We start from the raw sequence: 20,788 nt of genomic DNA, 5'->3' as shown, positions 1-20,788 counted from the left end.
AAAGCTTTCAGTTCTCTGAATGTGCTTATTACCCATCCCTCTTCTGTTATCTCTCCTCGCGATCGATTCTTGTGTTATTTTCTGTCATTATGGTTCTCTCGTTAACCGCCGAACGTGCCGGTCTCTCGCTTGCGGTTCAATAAATGTTTCATCTCTTCTTCAGGCTGACATCTTCCTTTTTTGAAGGTTTTTATTTTTAACCTTCTGTGTGTTGATGGTTTCGATGTTATTGTGAAATTTACTGGGTCACAAGTTGTCAAATTTGCTTTGTCAAGGGCTTATTGCCTCTCTGGCTTTGTTTGGGTGGAGATGTTTGCATCAACACGCTGTAATCCGGTCTGTATACTGAGGACGTCATGGAAGAATAAATGTAGAGATGTTGTTCTCGATCTTTCCTGACAGGGGTTCCTATTACATGTTACCGCCCTTCGGATAAAGAATGGCTTTGTTGCAGTGAATCTTGTGAAAAATGCGTTTTGTACCTTAGGGTCGGTCTGTATTTATTGTATTTATGCAGTTATCAGGGTTTGTACAAGGTGCTTAAAGGGTTAGTTACTCACCTTTCAGGTTTATATGACTTCCTTCTTTCAGACAAATCCAGTCTGAGTTATATATATCCTATATACATCCTGGCATTTCCAAGCTTTATAATTTCATGGGTGGGTGTTTCTACTCAAAAGTCCAAAACAAGTCCAATAAAATACGTCCATCCATAATAAAAAGTGCCTCACAAGACTCCAAGGGAATAAAGGCCACAGAAGCCTTTTCGGGTGGATGACGTAGAACGTATTTGTAGCACATTTGCACAAACCAATGTTTGTTTTTGAGGAACAAAGGAAGCCTTACTTTAGCAAAAGAAAACCAGTTTGCTCTTGGCTTATATCGAAATACTCTGTCATTTTTCTTTACAAATCCTCATTTTGCACATGTGTCAAAGACGTTAAGATGTCCACATCAAAAGAAATTTACTAAAATGATTATATGTCCATAGAAAGCACATTCAATGTAAGTAAAGTGTCTACTTTAATGTTTTCAAATAAGCTTTTGGAAAATAAAATGCCAACATGTGGTTGAAATAATTTTACATTGTCATTCAGTGTAACAATATTTATGAAACAATTCAAATAACATGCTTATTCTGACTAAAAACAATAAGGGAACATTTAAAATTTTAATGTGTTTTTAAATGTGTAAAAAGTTCAACAAATGGGTAAAACCTAGTGGCAAATTTAAAAAAAATGTAGAATTACACATAATTAGTATTTGGGGTGAAAGTAATTTGTCTTTTAATGTCATAAATTGATCTGTAAATTAGGGAAAATGTATAATCAAAATGTTTTGCTCAGGAAAACCAACACAAAAATGCAATTAAATTGAAAGAAAACTTTTTTTTTTTTACTTTTTTTTTTAAACTTTTTTTTTTTTAAACAGCCATTTAAAGCAGTAGTACACGTATTGTTTTTATGCTTAAACCCTTTTTTGTCTTTGACCCACATCTAATTCGTGACCGTTGTTTTGTTTTTAATCACACCACCGATGTCCTACGTCATCCGCCCCCAGAACTGCTTCTGTGTACGATCAGTTGGCGCAAGCAAATTGATTATTATGCTTTAAATAGGGATATTTTTCTTACAAAAATGCATCAATTCGCTACAGGAGGCCTTTATTCACCCCCTGGAGCCCTTATTATTATGGATGGGTGCACTGGATGAATGACTTGTTTTGGACTGATAAAAAGAAACACCTACCCTTGTATCTCTAAAGCATGTAACTCTGATTGGATTCGTCTGAAAGAAGGACGTTTTTGGGTGAACCAACCCTTTAAAGGTTGTATCAGCGATTCTAGGCTGAAACATAAAGTGTCACTTTCAGCTGACCTTTCTTCATGAGCCGCTCGCTGCCTGCCCCATAAATTGTCTGTAAAAAAAAAAACGCGTCTCTGTGGTCAGCCTAGGGTCCGAGATATGCCAAAAAAACAATCGGTGCTACCAACGATTCCACAGCAAAACAAACAGTGTTCCAACCAATCACCGTCAGGGGGTTGGTGTTGTGAACTTTCGTACTGGTGCAGGGATGTGAGGGAGGCAGAGCGAAAGTCCACAACACCAACCCCCTGACGGTGATTGGTTGGAACACTGTTTGTTTTGCTGTGGAATTGTTGGTAGCACATCTTTGGCATATCTCGGACCCTAGGCTGACCACAGAGACGCGTTTTTTTTTTACAGACAATTTATGGGGCAGGCAGCGAGCGGATAGTGAAGAAAGGTCAGCTGAAAGTGACACTTTATGTGTCAGGCTTGAAATCGCTGATACAACCTTTAACGTACTTGAATTTTTTTTAATTTAAGGTCCGGAAAACCCTTGAAAATGGCAATATTCCTGAAGAGGTACTTGAAAAGTCTGCGAATTATTGAGTTATTGAGTTATTGAGTTATTGAGTTATTGAGTTATTGAGTTATTGAGTTATGTAGTAGTAGTAATAGTAGTAGTAGTAGTAGACCAAATCACAGTCATTTACGCTGGGAGCGCTCTGATTGATTCAAACTCATGACTTCAGTCATTCAGTAGCAAACACTAGATCAAATTAAAAGAGCCATTCATTTTCAAATTTGTAAAGATTTTAAAAAGCACATGCTTTTTGAAACTGAATCAGTAAAACCAGTGTGTCACAAAATGATTCAGTGTTTCGAAGCGCTTCAGTCGGAAACTTTCATCCATCATAAAATTCTGACCAGCTTCGATTTCCTGCGTTTTCGCATCCGTAGCAAGCAGTTTGATAGGAAAGGATGACGAATCTGAAAAAGATGAAAAACGCATATGACATTTTTGGACCCAGTGTGCAATGACCTTAAGTCTGAAATGATGGTTCGCGAATCATTATTCAGATCGGGACTTCAGAGCATGGATCTTTTGTTTTAGAACAGATCTTCGTAGCGCAGGTCGTAAATCATTTTTTTTCTTTCTTTAAACAGTACAAAATATCAAACCACTAAGACAGTACAGTTATAAAAAACAAAAAGAAAAAGAAGCATGCACAAATACAAATCTCTAAAGAAAAGTAATGGTTAATTTTCTTAAGGGATTTGTATTTGTGTATTGAACTGTATAACTATGGTTTTAGTAAAAGTGTAGTATACTTTAGTAGTAATACTTTGCATGTGCTTCTTTATTTTTGCCATTTTTTATTAGTCTATTTTTATGTATCTATTTCTCTCTTCTTCTTTTTTTAGAATTTGAAATAGAAGGTATAAGTGAAATCTCTGATTAAAGTCCTTGAAAATCAAAAAACAGTATGTGTACGAACCCTGGTTTATTAAATGAAGGTTTCTTTAAACCTGTTGGTAAAATCAATGTTTCTGTTCTAACGAATGAGCGTTTGACTTGCTCGACTGCTTGATGTCTGGGAGATCTTTGCCTTTGTATAGAATCTATAGCATGACCGCATGAACTCCGTCTCACTCCAGACATTTAGCTTTCATCAAACGGAGGGAGAAATTGATCTGCAGCAGTGCCGGTTTGATGCCTCTGGCCCTCTGGATGATCTTGTCATGTGTGATTGTGCATTCGGCTGACACGAGATTGACTCGTTCACTGTTACTTGTTCTTGAGGCTGTTGGACATGCACAGCTGTCTGTGTTTCGCTTTCTGTCAATATTTCTTCCATCTGGATCATTAAGGTCATGCCTGGGTCCACAGCTGGGCTCTGTACCAGTGATCTCCAGTGGAGTCTCATTTGGTTTCATTTAGATTTTGTGGTACAGAAATAGACTTGTGAGCAAATAAGACATGTCTTATTTGAGTCTTTGATTTAAACTTAGTGATATTCACCCATAAATGAAAATTGTCATCATTTGCTCACCCTCATGTCTTCCAAACTTTATATCTTCTGTGGAACAGACAATGCTCAATGAACTTGGCTCGAATTTCTTTCAGTTCCCAGCATTCTTCAGAAGATCTTGTTTTGTGTTTCAAATCAAAAAGAATTGAAAAGAGTGTGAGTAAATGATGACAATTTTTTTCATTTCTGGGTGAACTGTCCCTTTAAGTAGTGAGAAACATGTTTTTATTTTTAACTAGATTTTTTATAATCTTTTAGTCACTTAATTCTAAAACCTTTTGAAAGTACTAAAATAGCTGTTAGAATTACTGGGAAAAAAATACTAAGGGAGAAAAAATTGTGTATGTGCATGTGTGTGTAATATATGCGCGCACACACACAAAGTTGAAAGGATTTACTTACTAGTCTCTCTCCCTCTCTTTTTTTAAAGAAGTCTGTAGGATGTGGTGAGCTAAATGTAGCCTTGTGTTTTTTCCCCCCCTCAGGTATTTGGAGATTATTATCACTTCAGGCACCGCAGAGTGGTGAAGAGGTCTTTATCAGAGCACAGAGGAACACACATTCGTCTGCACACAGAACCTCAGGTATGTGGGAAATGTAGAATCCGAATCTGCCTCAGAACAGCCCTTTCCTCAAAGGTTATATTGACTAATCCTTGACCAAATGAGATGTGAAAATCCAAAATACTATATCCATTGAGAGAGTACAGAAATGAGTGAATTTCACACTAAAATAGCTGCTTTTTAAAAGGATTGGTTCACGTCCAGACTAAATATTTCCTGATGATTTACTCACCCCTATGTCATCTAAGATGTCTTTCTTTTTTAAGTTGAAAAGAAATGAAGGTTTTTGAGGAAAACATTCCAGGATTTTTCTCCATATGGTGGATTTTAATGGGAACCAATGGGTTGTAGGTCCAAATTGCAGTTTCAGTGCAGCTTCAAATGGCTCTACACAATCCCGGGCGAAGAATAAGGGTCTTATCTAGTGAAGCTGTCATTTTCTACAAAAAAACAACAACAAAACATTTATATACTTTTTAACCACAAATGCTCGTCTCACACTAGCTCGACTTTAGGCATTACGTAGTTATGTTTGACGGGTCACATGTGACGTAGAAAGTCAAAAACCCTTTAAAAAAAGGTAAAACAACGATGTCAGATGATTTTGAAGTTGGAGGAGAAATGAGATGGAGTTTTTCACCGTACTCTACCTTTTTGAACCAATGGACACTGACGAGGATCTAACCACATGTTACATTTCCAACATGATTATATAATGCGTGAAGTCACACATGTGCATCGCAGAGCTAGTGCAAGACAAGCATTTGTGGTTAAAAAGTATATAAATAAAACTTTTTTTTAGAACATAACTGATCGTTTGGCTAGATTTTTATTCCTTTATTCCTCAGATGGGATTGTGTAGAGTCCTTTGAAGCTGCATTGAAATTTGGACCTTCAATCTTTAAATCCTGGAATGCTTTCCTCAAAAACCTTAATTTCTTTTTGATTGAAGAAAGAACAACATGAATATCATGAATGACATGGGGGTGAGTAAATTATCAGGAATTTTTTATTCTGGAAGCAAGTGAATCCTTTAAGGCACTTAAAACACACACACAAAAAAATTGTCAAACCCATAAAGTTACATAATTTGGAGCATGAGATCTACACTATATTGCCAAAAGTATTGGGACACCCCCTTCTAATAAACAGGTTTGACTAATTTAGTAATTTCCATGAGTACAAATCCTAATGTTTAAGCATATAATGATATTTTAGGGGGCTGTGTGCTTCTAAGTTCATAGCAACAGTTTTGACAGGATCATTTTCAGTTCTAACATGACTTCAATTCTAACCTTTCCTTTGTGTATAAGGAAAGGTTCTAAAAGAAATGATTGATTCAGTCAGTGTGGAAGAACTTGACTGGTCTGCAGAAAGCAAAGTCATAATCTCAGTTGAATACCTCTGGAGTGACTTTAAATGCAGACCTTGAGCCAAAAACCCATCACCAAACACCAATGACTTTACATTCACTATATGGACAAAAGTATTGGGACACCCCTTCTTTAGAACAGAAAAAGGCACTTCCAAAACTGTGGCAACAAAGATGGAAACAAATTATGTATTTATAAAAAATATTGTATTTCCATCTCTGTTGCAACCATTTTGGAAGTGTCAAAAATGACTGTACCCATAGTTACAAGTCATTGGTGTTTGGTGCTAAGTTTTTGGCTCAAGGTTTGCATTTAAAGTCATTTCAGAGATGTTCAGCTGAGATTAGGGCTTTGCTTTCTGCAGACCATAGTTCTTACACACTGACTGAATCAATCATTTCTTTTTGAACCTTGCCTTATACACAGAGGCATTGTCATGTTAGAATAGAAAAGGGTCCTGTCAAAGCTGTTGCTATCAAATTAGAAGCACACAATCCCCTAGAATATTATTATATGCTTAAACATTAGGATTTGTACCTATGGAAATTACTACAGTTGTCAAACCTGTTCATTAGAACGGCATACTTTTGGCAATATAGTGTATATGATTAGAATTCAATTTTCTAAATTTCTACATAGAACAATCTTGTGTGTGACTGTGACTCAATTAGGGCTGTGCGATAAATTGAAATCGTATCGAAATCGCGATGTGAACATGCACGATTTCTAAATCGCCTTATAGCACGATTTTTTGCACGCACTCGACTGATACTTTTCCCGCAACATGCTACTTGAACCGATCACAACACAGCGCACCTAAACAGAGAGCAAGAACATGCCAACGTTCATGCTTGAAACCAGAAATGGTCATGCTGGTTTACTTAGCAGAAAGCAGCTAGACTGCCAGTGTTCTAATTGTTTTTATGTGGGACACTGTGGTCTGGGTTGTTGTTTTTTCAAACACGCACGCACATACGCACACACATACTTACTTTTTGCCATAGGTCTGTTCTAAAGACATTTTGTTCTACCTTTACTAGGCAGGGCTCGAAATTGTGAACGTTTTGGTCGCATATGCTCCCAAAATTTAATCTGCGTGACCTGAAATTATATTTGGGAGCATTCGTGCGAGTGCGAGAAACTGTTGTGGTCCGACTTGGTTTCATTTCTTTACAAAACTTTCGCTAGCCTAACTACTGCACAGACTGCTGTGAGCTGATACAGTGACAGGTTCGCCATTCTCTCTTTCGATTGTGAAACAAAACCGCTTTTGAAGAAATATATTATATTTCGTGCTATAGCGTATATTCTGTCAGATACAATTCTGGCGCCTCCGTGTCCATATACGTTACTGTTCAACGCGGCATTCATCCACATCAGATGATAACTCAGCGGCAGAGTTCCACTCACACAGGGGCGTAATTTTCACTGGGGACATGCTTTTCAAAATCCTGTTTGTGTCCTCTCATATTTCAAATGGTTTTGTTATAATAATCTCTTGTATTGTAGAATGCACGCTCAGCACCTTTGAGAGTCTCGCAAGATCGTTAAAACGAAACCAAAAGTAAAACGCGGACGCGCATTCAAAAGCTATTTTAATATCCCGCGTTTAGAGAGCGACTCCTCAATGCGCGCAAATTAGGCTACATAAAATATCTAGGCAGTTATTAGTATGTGGGCTATAAAAATATATTGTGCAGTTGTCTATAGTTCTGTATCATGCTTGAAAAATTCGGTCTCTATTTGCACTTTGAATATTGAAAGAGTAGCCTACTTTGATCATGTGCTTGTAAAACATCTGCTGTCAGAATCAGCCATGAAGAATCAAGATCGGTGCATTACTAAAAAGAAATTGGGTGCGCCTAAAAAAAACTTTTTTTCACCTGCTAGGTGATTTTTTTCCCACCTTCTGTTTTAGAGACATGTTACAGGTCTTTGATAAAGATCTAATTATTTTCCTTTAAAAAAAAAATGTTTTAGATTCACACTGTAAAACATGTCTGTGTCAAAATCGTGATTAAAATCGAAATCGCAATACTGTTCAAGAAAATCGTGATAGGTTTCTTTTGTCCATATCGCACAGCCCTAGACTCAATTCATTATGCTTATTAATTTAACCATTTTATTTAAAGATTACACGATAACCTTTTTCAGACTAATGTTTGGTTCCTAAACTGCACCGTCTGAGTGTCAGTTTATGCCCACATTTGCAAACCTACTATGACTAGTTTTATAGTTTTATAAGTTTTCTATTTAAATTTGATGCTTAGTAATAAATGTCTGTATGCATCTATGTCACGATTTGTAATGAAAGGGTTGCAAAAGTTCTAGGCCTCATATAAAATGAATAGAAAGTGAAACTATTCATATAATATTTAGTTTGACTTTGACTTCCTGAGGTTGATAATCAACTTTTTATGAAGGTTAAACACATCGCTCACTGATCTTGCAAGAGCTTCAGCTCCTAATTTGTGCCCTATTCATGGAAAGTGCCTTGAAGCATATGAAGTTTGTTAAAGCAAGCAAGTTATTTGCATTGTGCTGATTTATGACTACTTTTTTCCAGTATACTACAACTTCAACTTCAGCTAAAAGGACAAGGCATGACTTTGGATATTCGTTAGTTTCTCCAGTTCTTCAAAGAACTCGTTTCATCAGGGACTCCAACTAATAACCCAATCACTTTAGCAAGCATAAGGAAGCTCCAGGACCATCGCACTCAATTTTCAAGTCGTTCGTCTTTGTTATTTCACCCGTCGCTCTGCAGTACTCTCTCCTTTTTAGTTTTGTCCTTTTTGTCTTTCAAAGAATTGAGGGCAGGCATTTTCTGTTTGTCCAAAAATCGTTTTTCTCTTTTCCCAATGGTTTCTAGAAACCTCGCTGGTTTATGTTCCGATGTTTGACTAGTCTCATCTGAACGTTATTGTGAATCTTTCCGTTCGCACCCTCACACGCTGTTCTCGTGAAACCTATATATCAAAACTCCTCAGTTTCCTCCCCTGTGCACGTTGCTCTTAAGAACACCAAATAAAACTCTTTCGCTTTCTCTTGTCACAGATTTGAAATACGAGCGTAGACCTGACATCTGCATTCGTTCACTTCAGCCTTAGAATTTGTCGCTTACCGGCTTTTCTGATCCAGATGTTGAGTTCTGATGCGGCGTGAAACACAAACCCTGCAATTTTAATGCCAGACGACTGCTGAGGGCTAGAAACCCCCCTAATGGAAATCATGGACTAGACCCGTATGGCCCATTACTCACTTTCTAGAGGGGGTTAAAAAGTCCATCTTGTAACATGGCTGCAGCACCACGCTCCATCAGTTCGAATGGCCTCCAGGAGCAAAGCGACTTCCCTCGAGATGGGAAAAGCACTCCATTGTCCGGTGTTCAGTAATGATGAGGTGTGTGAATAATGAACCTACCTGGGTGCCAACACAATGACAGAGAGTCATCGCACAGAGCCCGCTTTGACTCATTTGTCCATCTCTGATTCATTTCCAGAAACTTGCTTTTGTTGGTGAGTGCTAAATGATTAGTCCTTGAGGTACAATGGTGCTAGTGGTCCTCTTAAATTTCATGCGTTGAATGCGTTTGTCAAAGACATCAGGCTTTAGGGAATTGTATCAGATATGCTGGAGGCTTTTTTTGCTTGGTTCTAAGTATAGCTTGGAAATCACGGTTGAACACCTTCGCCATCTGTCAGAGATTATTTCAAAGTCACGTTTGTATATTCAAAAAGAAAAAAAAAATCCAATTTGTCACCATTTCTTACTTCTCTGTTCTATCCTGTACATATTTATACATTGAAAAATGTCTTTATCAGTCTTACTTGTAGTATTCTTACTCCTGCGACCTTTTTTTTTTTTGGTATTTCTCATTTGTCAGGTGCTTTTTATAAGTTTAAAGTTTAAAGCTTTTAACACCCACTCTTACCAAATGAACCAACGCCTTTTGATTCTCTAATAATTATGTTGAGCTGTTATGAATGGTCAAACTTAAAATCAGGAAAAACTAAGTAGTGAGCTATAAAACTGTCAAATTAAAATTCCAACTGTGTATTTAAGGGTGACATGTCATGAAAATCTGACTTTTTCAATGTTTAAGTGCTATAATCTGGTCCCCAGTGCATCTACCAACCTAGAAAATGTGAAAAAGGACAACCCAGTAACTGTTTTGGTAAGACTTTCTCTGCAACATGTGAAAAAATGAGCTGCCATAACATAGGAAAGGCATCTGATTATATTACTAAAACTATCTAATAATTCTAAAACTGTAAATACATTTTTATTTGAAGGTTTGTTTTATTATTTTATTTTATTTTATTACCACATAGTTTGAGAATGTCTACTCAAATCTTCAAATAAAAATTTATTTAAATTTTTAAAAATATAATTTAAATATAATTTATTTTATTTTATTACAACATAGTTTGAAAATATCTACTCTAAAAACTTTAAATACATTTTTATTCGAAGATTTGTTTTGTTTTATTTTTTTTATTACCACATAGTTTGAAAATATCTCAAATCTTTAAATAAAAATATATTTAAAGTTTTATTTTTATTATTTTATTTTATTTTATTTTATTACTACATAGTTTGAAAAATCTACTTTAAAAACTTTAAATAGATTTTTATTTGAAGATTTGTTTTATTATTTTATTTTATTTTATTATTACCACATAGTTTGAAAATATCTACTCTAAAAACTTTAAATACATTTTTATTTGAAGAATTGTTTTATTTTATTTTATCATTTCATTTTCTTACCACAAAGAGTCTAAAAATATCTACTCTAAAACTTGAAATACAGCTTTATTTGAAGATTTGTTTTTTATTTTATTTTATTTTATTTTATTTTATTATTACCACATAGTTTGAAAATATCTACTCTAAAAACTTTAAATACATTTTTATTTGGAATTTTTTTTTATCATTTCATTTTCTTACCACAAAGACTTTGAAAATGTCTACTCTAAAACTTTAAATTTATTTTTATTTGAAGATTTGTTTTGTTTTGTTTTTTTGTTTTGTTTTATTTTATTTTTTTTTATTTTATTTTATTTTATTTTATTTTATTTTATTTTATTTTATTTTATTTTATTTTATTTTATTTTATTTTATTTTATTTTATTTTATTATTACCACTTAGTTTGAAAATATCTACTCTAAAAACTTTAAATACATTTTTATTTGGATTTTTTTTTTATCATTTTCTTACCACAAAGAGTCTAAAAATGTCTACTCTAAAACTTGAAATACAGCTTTATTTTATTTTATCATTTCATTTTCTTACCACAAAGACTTTGAAAATGTCTACTCTAAAACTTTAAGCACATTTTTATTTGAAGATTTGTTTTATTTTATTTTATCATTTCATTTTCTTACCACAAAGAGTCTAAAAATATCTACTCTAAAACTGTAAATGCATTTTTATTTGAAGATTTGTTTTATTATTATTATTATTTATTTATTATTATTATTATTATTATTATTATTATTATTATTATTATTTTTTTTTTTTACTACCACAAAGAGTTTGAAAATATCTACTCTAAAACTTTGAATACATTTTATTTTATTTTATTTTTCTTACCCCAAAGAATCTGGAAATATCTACCCTAAACTTGAAATACATATTTATTTTGAGTTTTTTATTATTTATAATTAACTTTTCTTATCACAATGAATCTGAAAATATCTAATCTAAAACTTGAAATACATTTTCTTTTATTAAATTTTTTTATTCAAATATCTTTTCATATCTAGCACAAATAGTTTAGGTTAAATGCCGAAGTTTTAAACTTTAGCAACGTGAATGAATACCCAAACCCAAGTAGCAACATTAACAGTAATGCTAAACTAAAGCGTTACGGGAAATGTTTGATTTTGTCCATCAAGTCAAACAAAGAACCTCTGACAACATGACCAAACTCTGAACAGCTGTCAGCATACAAATGAATAGGTAGATTATTAACTCATTTATCTGAATAAAACAGATATTACACATTTTTCCTGTCAATTATAGTGGGTCAAATGTGTCCTGCTTGTTCTTCATGGCTGTAAACATCCAAACTGGCCCATTTTATTTTATTTTCACAAAAAGTCTGGAAATATCCACCCCCTGCCTTACAGTCAACTCCTAGAATAACACTGCGTGTCTCAAAGCACTTCAGCCTTTTTGTTCTTTGATGTAACCAATATAATAGGGCTGGTCCGAATACCATTTTTTGAGCTTCGAAGCTTCGGTAGTAATCAACATCGAATTTTTGAAGCTTCGGTGAGAGGGGCTGAACATATTCTTCTCTCTAATAAAGACAGGAATCTCTGTATGTCTTTCTGTTTGCATTTTTATTATGACGAGAACAGTTCATCCAAACGATTTTTGCTGTGGACCCAAGGGAGTGCAGTGTTGCATTTTGGTGCAATATGGACACAACACGTTCAGAATTAATAAATTGTAATAACATTGCTAGTTGGATGCGGCGCGCCTCACGCAGGCAGAGCTTATGCTTCATGAACGGACACCGCGCTAGTGACACAAAACACACAGGTCTGTTAAGAGCAATACTTTTAATAAGGTAGCCTAACATTCTTTAACAAACAAATCACTCCCAAATCAGAAATTAGCAGCACAGTAATTACTGACACCATAAAGGGTAGGCTATTTAAATAAAAGAAGAACGAAAAAAATGGCGCGGTGTTTATATATAAAAATGATAATGATAAAATAAAAATATCTAAATTATTTATAAATAAAAAATGTATACATTATATATAACGTTTGTGTATATAAGCCTATATATAAAATACATAGCCTATGTATATTATTTTGAAACCCAAAATAAATGAGGCTCAAGCATTATTAACAAACGTGCATGTTTATTTGAGCACTTCCGTCAGTAAACAAGCAGCCTACAAAACGCTAAAATAAATCAAATAAATAAATACATTTAAATATGAAACTAGCCTAAATAAGAATTTTTTGCATTCGTTGAAAAAATTCCTAAAACCTCGCCCGGACCTTCTCCGACAGCTCATCAGAATTACTGACCCGAGTCCGACTGGAACCGGTCTTTTTTCTCTTTCTCTTCCCCATTGCACAGCTGCTGTTTTTAATAGCAAAGTGATTACATTTATTTTCGTTTATTTAGGTTATAAAGTTAATTTAGAAATATATTTGGAACACTTTTTATTTGTTAAATTTAAGTTTTTTAAAGTAACGACCAAGTCATCACGGTTTCAATTAAAATCCATAGATATAAAAAGCTTAAAGCATATCACAATATTAGTTGAATCGTTTAACCTATAGATAAATGTGTGCTATTAGGCGCATATCCGATCGTTTATGCGGACAGTAAAGCTGAAGCACGCTTTGCAGAACATGGAAGCGCCAGCGCTATGTGAAACTTCATTTTTGCTCATAAAGGTAAGACTAATATATCATCCGAAACTGTTAAAAAAATAATTTAAATAATTCAAATCGAAAACAAAACTCTTTCATTAGCTCTAGGCCTAATCCATAAATATGCATTTAGGTATTAAATGCGCGTCCAATGAGCAAATGGCGAACGAGTCAGGATCGTCAACTTCATCTTTGTGTCAAATACTGGTTTATTAATAAATAATTCAAATATCTCCTTTCTTTTTTCCCCAACACATTCATGGTAATTATTTTTGCTGGGGCTTTGCGGTCAGCTTTAGCCTACTGCGTGCATTTAAATGCGGAGGCGTGGTTGTCATTGCGACCGTCACAGGCAGTTTTGCTTCCACCATTCAAGTGGGCCCGACTGTACTTTATAGTGTCTCTCAAATGTTACTCAATTTCTCTTTCTCTTTTTCTTTTTTTTTTTTTGCTGTCTCTGTGTTAGTGGCGCAGCAGTCTGATCTTCTTCATTCATATTTAAGCGCGAATGAGAACCGTTTCGCGGGGATGCGAGGTGTATAAAAAAAAAAGCCGAATATTCGAATCTCAAAATTTAAAATCGAATGCCAACCCACCGAACGAATATTCGAATATTCTGGTCCAGCCCTACAATATAATGTGCTCAAGTTGTTTTTTGTGCCATCTTGTGGCTTTATCTAACTAAAATAATGTAATTTTTAATTAGAACATAGTCTTATTAAATTATATCAGTGAAAAATGTCGTTTCTCAGCCCTTGTGGGATTCCTTTGCAGTAGTTGTTGCATCATGTTGGAGCTGGTTTAGATGAAAAGATTGACCTCTGTTTAACTTTGCAGAATCGTCAATGGTCGCTGTCGCTCAGATGGCAGCAGAAGGTTGACTCTGATTTAAAATGATCGACTTCTGGTCATTTTGATGATGCAAATGGCTGTTACCGTGAAGGAAATCACTCCTTGTGAATAGAAACCTGCAGTCGTGTGAAGATGTTGCCCTTGTAAAGTGCGTCGGCCCTGTTGCCTGCACTCTCAGCGGGTCCCAGTGGCATTTCCCCTGATTGCCCTGCTCTGCTTCCTGTTGTTGAATTCCTTCGCTCCCCTCAGCTTCAGAAAGAACAACCCTTTGAGCTGTTTTTATCACAAATAGTGACTAATTTGGAATTCTAATTACTTCTATACTATTCAGTTTTCCTAATTTCTTTTAATGATTTTTCAGTAATAAACAACATGCGTCCAAATTTCATATTACACTGTATGTCATATAAAGAGCGTGCATTAGTCTTGAAGGGGTCATCGGATGCCCATTTTCCTCAAGTTCATATGATTCTTTAGGGTCTTAATGAAAAGTCTCTAATATACTTCAGTTAAAAATTCTCAATAGTAGTGTAAAAAATCACTATTTTATTTTATTTTATTTTATTTTAATTTATTTTAATTTATTTATTTATTTATTTTGTTTTATTTTATTTTATTTTATTTTTTTATTTTAGCATTTGATTTCATTTTCTTACCACAGAGTCTGAAAATATGTACCCTAAAACTTGAAATACATTTTTATTTTATTTTATGATTTTTTTTTATTGCCACAGTCTGAAAATATCTACTTTAAAACATAAAATAAATTTTTATTTGAAGCTTTGTTTTATTTTATTTTATAATTTCATTTCATTTTCTTACCACAAAAAGTCTAAAAATGTCTACTCTGAAACTTACATTTTTTGAAGCTTCTTTAATTATTTTATTTTATTTTATTTAAATACATGAAATGCATTATTTTATTTTATTTTATTTTATTTTTTTTATCATAGTCTGAAAATATCTACTCTAAAACTCGAAATACATTTTTATTTGAAGATTTATTTTATTTTGTTTTATTTATTTATTTTTATCTTTGAATTTTTTTTGCCACAAAGACTCTGTAAATATCATTTTTTTTATTTGAAGCTTGTTTATTTTATTTTATTTTATTTTATTTTATCATTTCATTTTATTTTCTTACCATAAAGAGTCTGAAAATATGTACTCTAAAACTTGAAATATATTTTTATTTGAAGTTTTTAATTTGAAGTTTTTAATTGAATTGAATTGAATTATAATTTTAATCTTAATTTTAATTTTAATTTATTATCATTTCATTTTACCAGAAATGGTCTAAAAATAACTACCCTAAAACTTGAAATACATTTTTATTTATTTATTTATTTATTTACTTATTTTTTTATTTTTTTTTTTACCACAAAGCGTCTGAAAATGTTTACTCTAAAACTTGAAATACATTTTTATTTGAAGGTTTGTTTATTTTATTTATTTTTATTTTATAATTTATAATTTAATTTTCTTATCCCAAATTCTCAATAGTAGTGTAAAAAAACACCCTTTTACCTTGTCAAAATCAGCTCTGCAAAATATCAGCTCATTATATCGCATGGGCCCTTTAAATGCAAATGAGCTCTGCTCGCCCCGCCCCTCTCTGCTGAGGGATTACGAGCTGTAATTTTTAATTTAGCAGCATTTAGCTGCATTTAGCTGCATTTATTGGTGAAACTTGCCAACAAGCACATTATTAAGAAAGGCCATTTGCAAAGATGCATAAAAACCCCTTATACTCACTTCTGCTGTGGGTGAAGCTGCATCACGAATGATTCACACGAACATAGATGCATATGTAGATCGGGATCAGCGCTGTCCTTTTAAAAACAAAAGTAACGTTATCCTCTGCATCTTAAGCGGCTCAGATGTCGGGAGTAAATGACTACTGCTATGTTCATCATTACATCCAACAACAGAACACCTCAATCGCTCAATTAGAGTCTTCCTCTGCACCTGAGTCACACAATGGCAATCGTATTGGGACTGTTTCAGCTCGGTGAGGGCGGGTCTAAGGTAACAAGCTCATGTCAATCAACTGTGTTTCGTCACAACGACAAGAAGCTGAGAATGACCTGATTTTAAAAAGGGGATATTACTTTTAAAGATAAAATACCACTGGGTGGATTTTTATCATTGTAGGGTGATTGTGTACACAAACTGCCAACACACATTAATATCAAAGCAACATGTAAAATTTAGTTTTGCATCCGAAGACCTCTTAATGGCTAAATGTTGTAAGCAACTGACTTTATTATCTGAATTTCCAGAGTAGAAGTTAAGATATTCCAGATCACTTCCATCCGGACTCCATTTATAGTCGAGATTTTATCAGAAGTCTCTGTTCTGTATCACTCAGTCCATCTTCATAGCTTCAGAAATCCATTTCCTATTTCTGAGTCCTTTGGCAGCGTTCGTATTCTCTTTGAAACACATTTGGCTCAAGTCAAAACATCAGAGCTGTCACAGATGAAGCAACATCAGTCACGAGGTTATTCATTATGCATTGCTTTGCCAACAGAGTACTGGCTCTAATTGAGCTTAATTTCAGACGAGGCCGATCTTTAAAAGTTAGAAGCGCTTATGTGTGCTACTTTTTTAATTACCGTATTACTCTTGCTAATTAATCAGCTGGGGGGAAAGTGATATAATGTTGAGACAACATGTTTATCCGCAGTAACTTGCCAAGCAGATAGCTTCAGATCTTAATGTGGCTTCTTATCCAGTACTTTCTTTTCTTTTTAGCTTTTCTTACGCTTTCTTGAGTCTTGTTTTATTTATGCTTTATTTTATTGTATCATTTTTAATTTAATTTAATTTAATTTAATTTAAAATTTTTAAATGTAATAATACATGAAATATTTTTTTTTTACCATAAAGAGTCTGAAAATAACTACTCTAAAACTTGAAATACATTTTTATTTGGAGCTTTATTTTATTTTATTTTATTTTATCATTTCATTTAATTTTATTTTCTTACCACAAAAAGTCTAAAAATATCTACTCTAAAACTTACATTTTTTATTTAAAGCTTGTTTATTTAATTTAATTTAATAATTTAATTTAATTTAAATACATAAATACATTATTTTATTTTACTTTGTTTACCATAGTCTGAAAATATCTACTCTAAAACTTACTTTTTTAAAATTTAAAGCTTGTTTATTTAATAATTTAATTGAATTTAATTTAAATACATAAAATACATTATTTTATTTTACTTTGTTTACCATAAAGAGTCTGAACATATCTACTCTAAAACTCTAAATACAATTGTATTTGAAGATTTATTTAGTTTTGTTTATTTTTATTTTTTTTGCCACAAAGACTGTTAATATCTACTTTAAACTTTAAATACGTTTTTAATTTGAAGCTTGTTTATTTTATTATCATTTAATCTCATTTCATTTTTTTCTTACCACAAAGAGTCTGAAAATATCTACTCAAATTGAAATACGTTTTTTATTTGAAGCCTATTTTATAATTTAATTTAATTTAATTTAATTTATTATCATTTAATTTTTATTACCACAAAGAGTCTGAAAATGTTACAAATACATTTTAATTTGAAGGTTTATTTTAATTAATTTATTTAATTTATAACTTGAAATACTTTTTAAATTTAATTTAATTTATTATCATTTCATTTTTTATTACCACAAAGAGTCTGAAAATGTTACAAATACATTTTTATTTGAAGGGTTATTTTAATTAATTTATTTTTATTTAAAACTTGAAATACTTATTTAATTTAATTTAATTTAATTTAATTTGTATATTTTTTTTGTCTTACCCTCAAAGAGTCTGGAAATATCTACCCTAAACCTTGAAATACATTTTTATTTCAAGTTTTATTTTATTTATAATTTGATTTTCTTACCACAATCAGTCTGAAAATATCTACTCTAAAATAAAATAAAATAAAATGTATTTCAAGTTTCATTTTACTTTATTTTATTTTACTTTATTTTATTTTATTTAAAGTATCCTCTCATACCTAGCACACATAGTTTGTGTTAAATGCCGAAGTTTTAAACTTTAGCAACGTGAATGAATACCCAAACCCAAGTAGCAACATTAACAGTAATGCTAAACTAAAGTATTATGGGAAATGTTTGATTTTGTTCATCAAGTCAAACAAAGAACCTCTGACAACATGACCTAAACTTTGAACAGCTGTCAGTACTCACATAAATAGGTAGATTATTAACTAATTTATCTGAATAAAACCGATATTACACATTTTTTCTGTCAATTACATGATGATTTGCTAGTAAATTTTGTCATGACAGCTTGACCTTGAGGGACGTTGAGTGGTGGGTCAAATGTGTCCAGGTTGTTCTTCACGGCTGTGAACATCCAAACTGGCCTGTCATTCTTTTTCTGACTACTTGCTTCACTTTCCTGTCACATGTCTGTCTTATTTCATTCACTAAAAGTCATGCTAGACGGTGAGCAGGGAGCTCTGGCATGAGCAGCGCTGAGCCGTCAATCACGTAATCTGCCACCGTCTGCGTTTTCTGCCCTGCTGCAGCAGTCGCTGCCCTAGAGAAACAGGCCTCTCTGTCTTTGTGTTGAGTGGAGGAGGATTGTGAGGAGACGGAAAACAGGACAGTGTGTGTCCGTCAGCAGCTTTTGTCAGCACATGAAATCTAAATTGACCATATTTACTCATAATGTATTGAACAGATTTCATCATCGCTTGTTATTCTTTCGTCAAAATGCATTCAGCTTCATGGCCTGGGAAAATTATATTGGGCAATAAAATCCATCTACAAAATCATGGCCTACATTCTTATAATTATTTTATTTTTTAACATAAAGAGTCTGAAAATATCTACTTGAAATGCATTTTTTTATTTACAGATTTATTTATTTTTTAATCTTTTAATTTACTTTTTTTGCCACAAAGACTGAAAATATCTACTTTAAAACTTGAAATGCATTTTTTATTTACAGATTTATTTATTTTTTAATCTTTTAATTTACTTTTTTTGCCACAAAGACTGAAAATATCTACTCTAAAACTTGAAATGCATTTTTATTTGAAGATTTTTTTTTAATCTTTCAGTTTACTTTTTTTGCCACAAAGACTGAAAATATCTACTTTAAAACTTGAAATGCATTTTTTATTTACAGATTTATTTATTTTTTTAATCTTTTAATTTACTTTTTTGCCACAAAGACTGAAAATATCTACTCTAAAACTTGAAATGCATTTTTATTTGAAGATTTATTTATTTTTTAATCTTTTAATTTGCTTTTTTTGCCACAAAGACTGAAAATATCTACTCTAAAACTTGAAATGCATTTTTTATTTACAGATTTATTTCTTTTTTTATCTTTTAATTTACTTTTTTGCCACAAAGACTGAAAATATCTGCTTTAAAACTTCAAATGCATTTTTTATTTACAGATTTATTTCTTTTTTTATCTTTTAATTTACTTTTTTGCCACAAAGACTGAAAATATCTATTTTAAAACTTGAAATGCATTTTTTATTTACAGATTTATTTATTTTTTAATCTTTTAATTTACTTTTTTTGCCACAAAGACTGAAAATATCTACTCTAAAACTTGAAATGCATTTTTATTTGAAGATTTATTTATTTTTTTATCTTTCAGTTTACTTTTTTTGCCACAAAGACTGAAAATATCTACTTTAAAACTTGAAATGCATTTTTATTTGAAGCTTTATTTTATCTTTATCATTTTTCTTACCACAAAAAGTCTGAAAATATCTACTCTAAAACTTGAAATACATTTTTTTTAATTTGAAGCTTGTATTTAATTTAATTTAATTTAATTTAATTTATTTTAATTAATTTCTTACCACAAAGAGTCTGACAATATCTACCCTAAAATTTGAAATACATTATTTTATTTTATTTTGTTTTAATTTTTAACATAAAGAGTCAGAAAATATCTACTTTAAAACTTGAAATACATTTTTATTTTGGTATTTTATTGTTATATATTTTTAATTTTATCTTTTAATTATATTTTTTGCCAGATAGACTCTGAAAATATCTACTCTAAAACTTGAAATACATTATTTTATTTTATTTTGTTTTAATTTTTAACATAAAGAGTCAGAAAATATCTACTTTAAAACTTGAAATACATTTTTATTTTGGTATTTTATTGTTATATATTTTTCATTTTATCTTTTAATTATATTTTTTGCCAGATAGACTCTGAAAATATCTACTCTAAAACTTGATATTCATTTTTATTTGAAGATTTTTTTTTCTTCATTTTATCTTTTAGTTAACTTTTTTTGCCACAAAGGCTCTACTCTATAATTTGAAAAATCTACCCTAAAACTCAAAATACATTTTTATTTGAAGATTTTTTTATTTTGCTATATTTTTTTCATTTTATCTTTTAATTACATTTTTTTGACAAACACATTTTTATTTGAAGCTTGTTTATTTCATTTTGTTTTGTTTTATTTTATTTATTTTAGCATTTCATTTTATTTTCTTACCACAAAGACTCTATTTTACTGTATCTCATCATTGTCAATTTAGTGTTCATTTGATTAGTAAAACTGAATATTGTGTGTCATGTTAGAAAAGATAAATGCTTTTCGAATGGAGTTCCACGTATTTTCACCCATGTTTAATTGCATTGTATAGATTTGGTGCTGTTATTATTATAGTTAATGATCCATTGATTTTTATTAAAAACGACCCATTGTGAATCTGATGGAGAGGAAACCTTGAAAATGAGACTTCTCATA

The 20,788-nt window shown here is 31.9% G+C and overlaps 1 protein-coding gene across 1 annotated transcript in view; it reads left to right on the top strand.

Annotated features, from left to right (window-relative positions):
* The window catches only part of LOC141331671 (furin-like), an 87,009-nt gene that overhangs the window by 45,240 nt on the left and 20,981 nt on the right, over positions 1-20,788 (top strand). Inside the window, exon 2 of the mRNA XM_073836709.1 lies at positions 4,324-4,422. Coding sequence (XP_073692810.1) covers positions 4,324-4,422 — 99 coding nt within the window. The remainder of the gene's footprint in view (positions 1-4,323; positions 4,423-20,788) is intronic.

The sequence above is a fragment of the Garra rufa genome, chromosome 3 (genome assembly GCF_049309525.1).
Source record: "Garra rufa chromosome 3, GarRuf1.0, whole genome shotgun sequence".
Lineage (NCBI taxonomy): Eukaryota > Metazoa > Chordata > Actinopteri > Cypriniformes > Cyprinidae > Garra > Garra rufa.
Note: the sequence above shows the minus strand (reverse complement) of the source record. Positions and strands in the feature narration are given on the sequence as shown.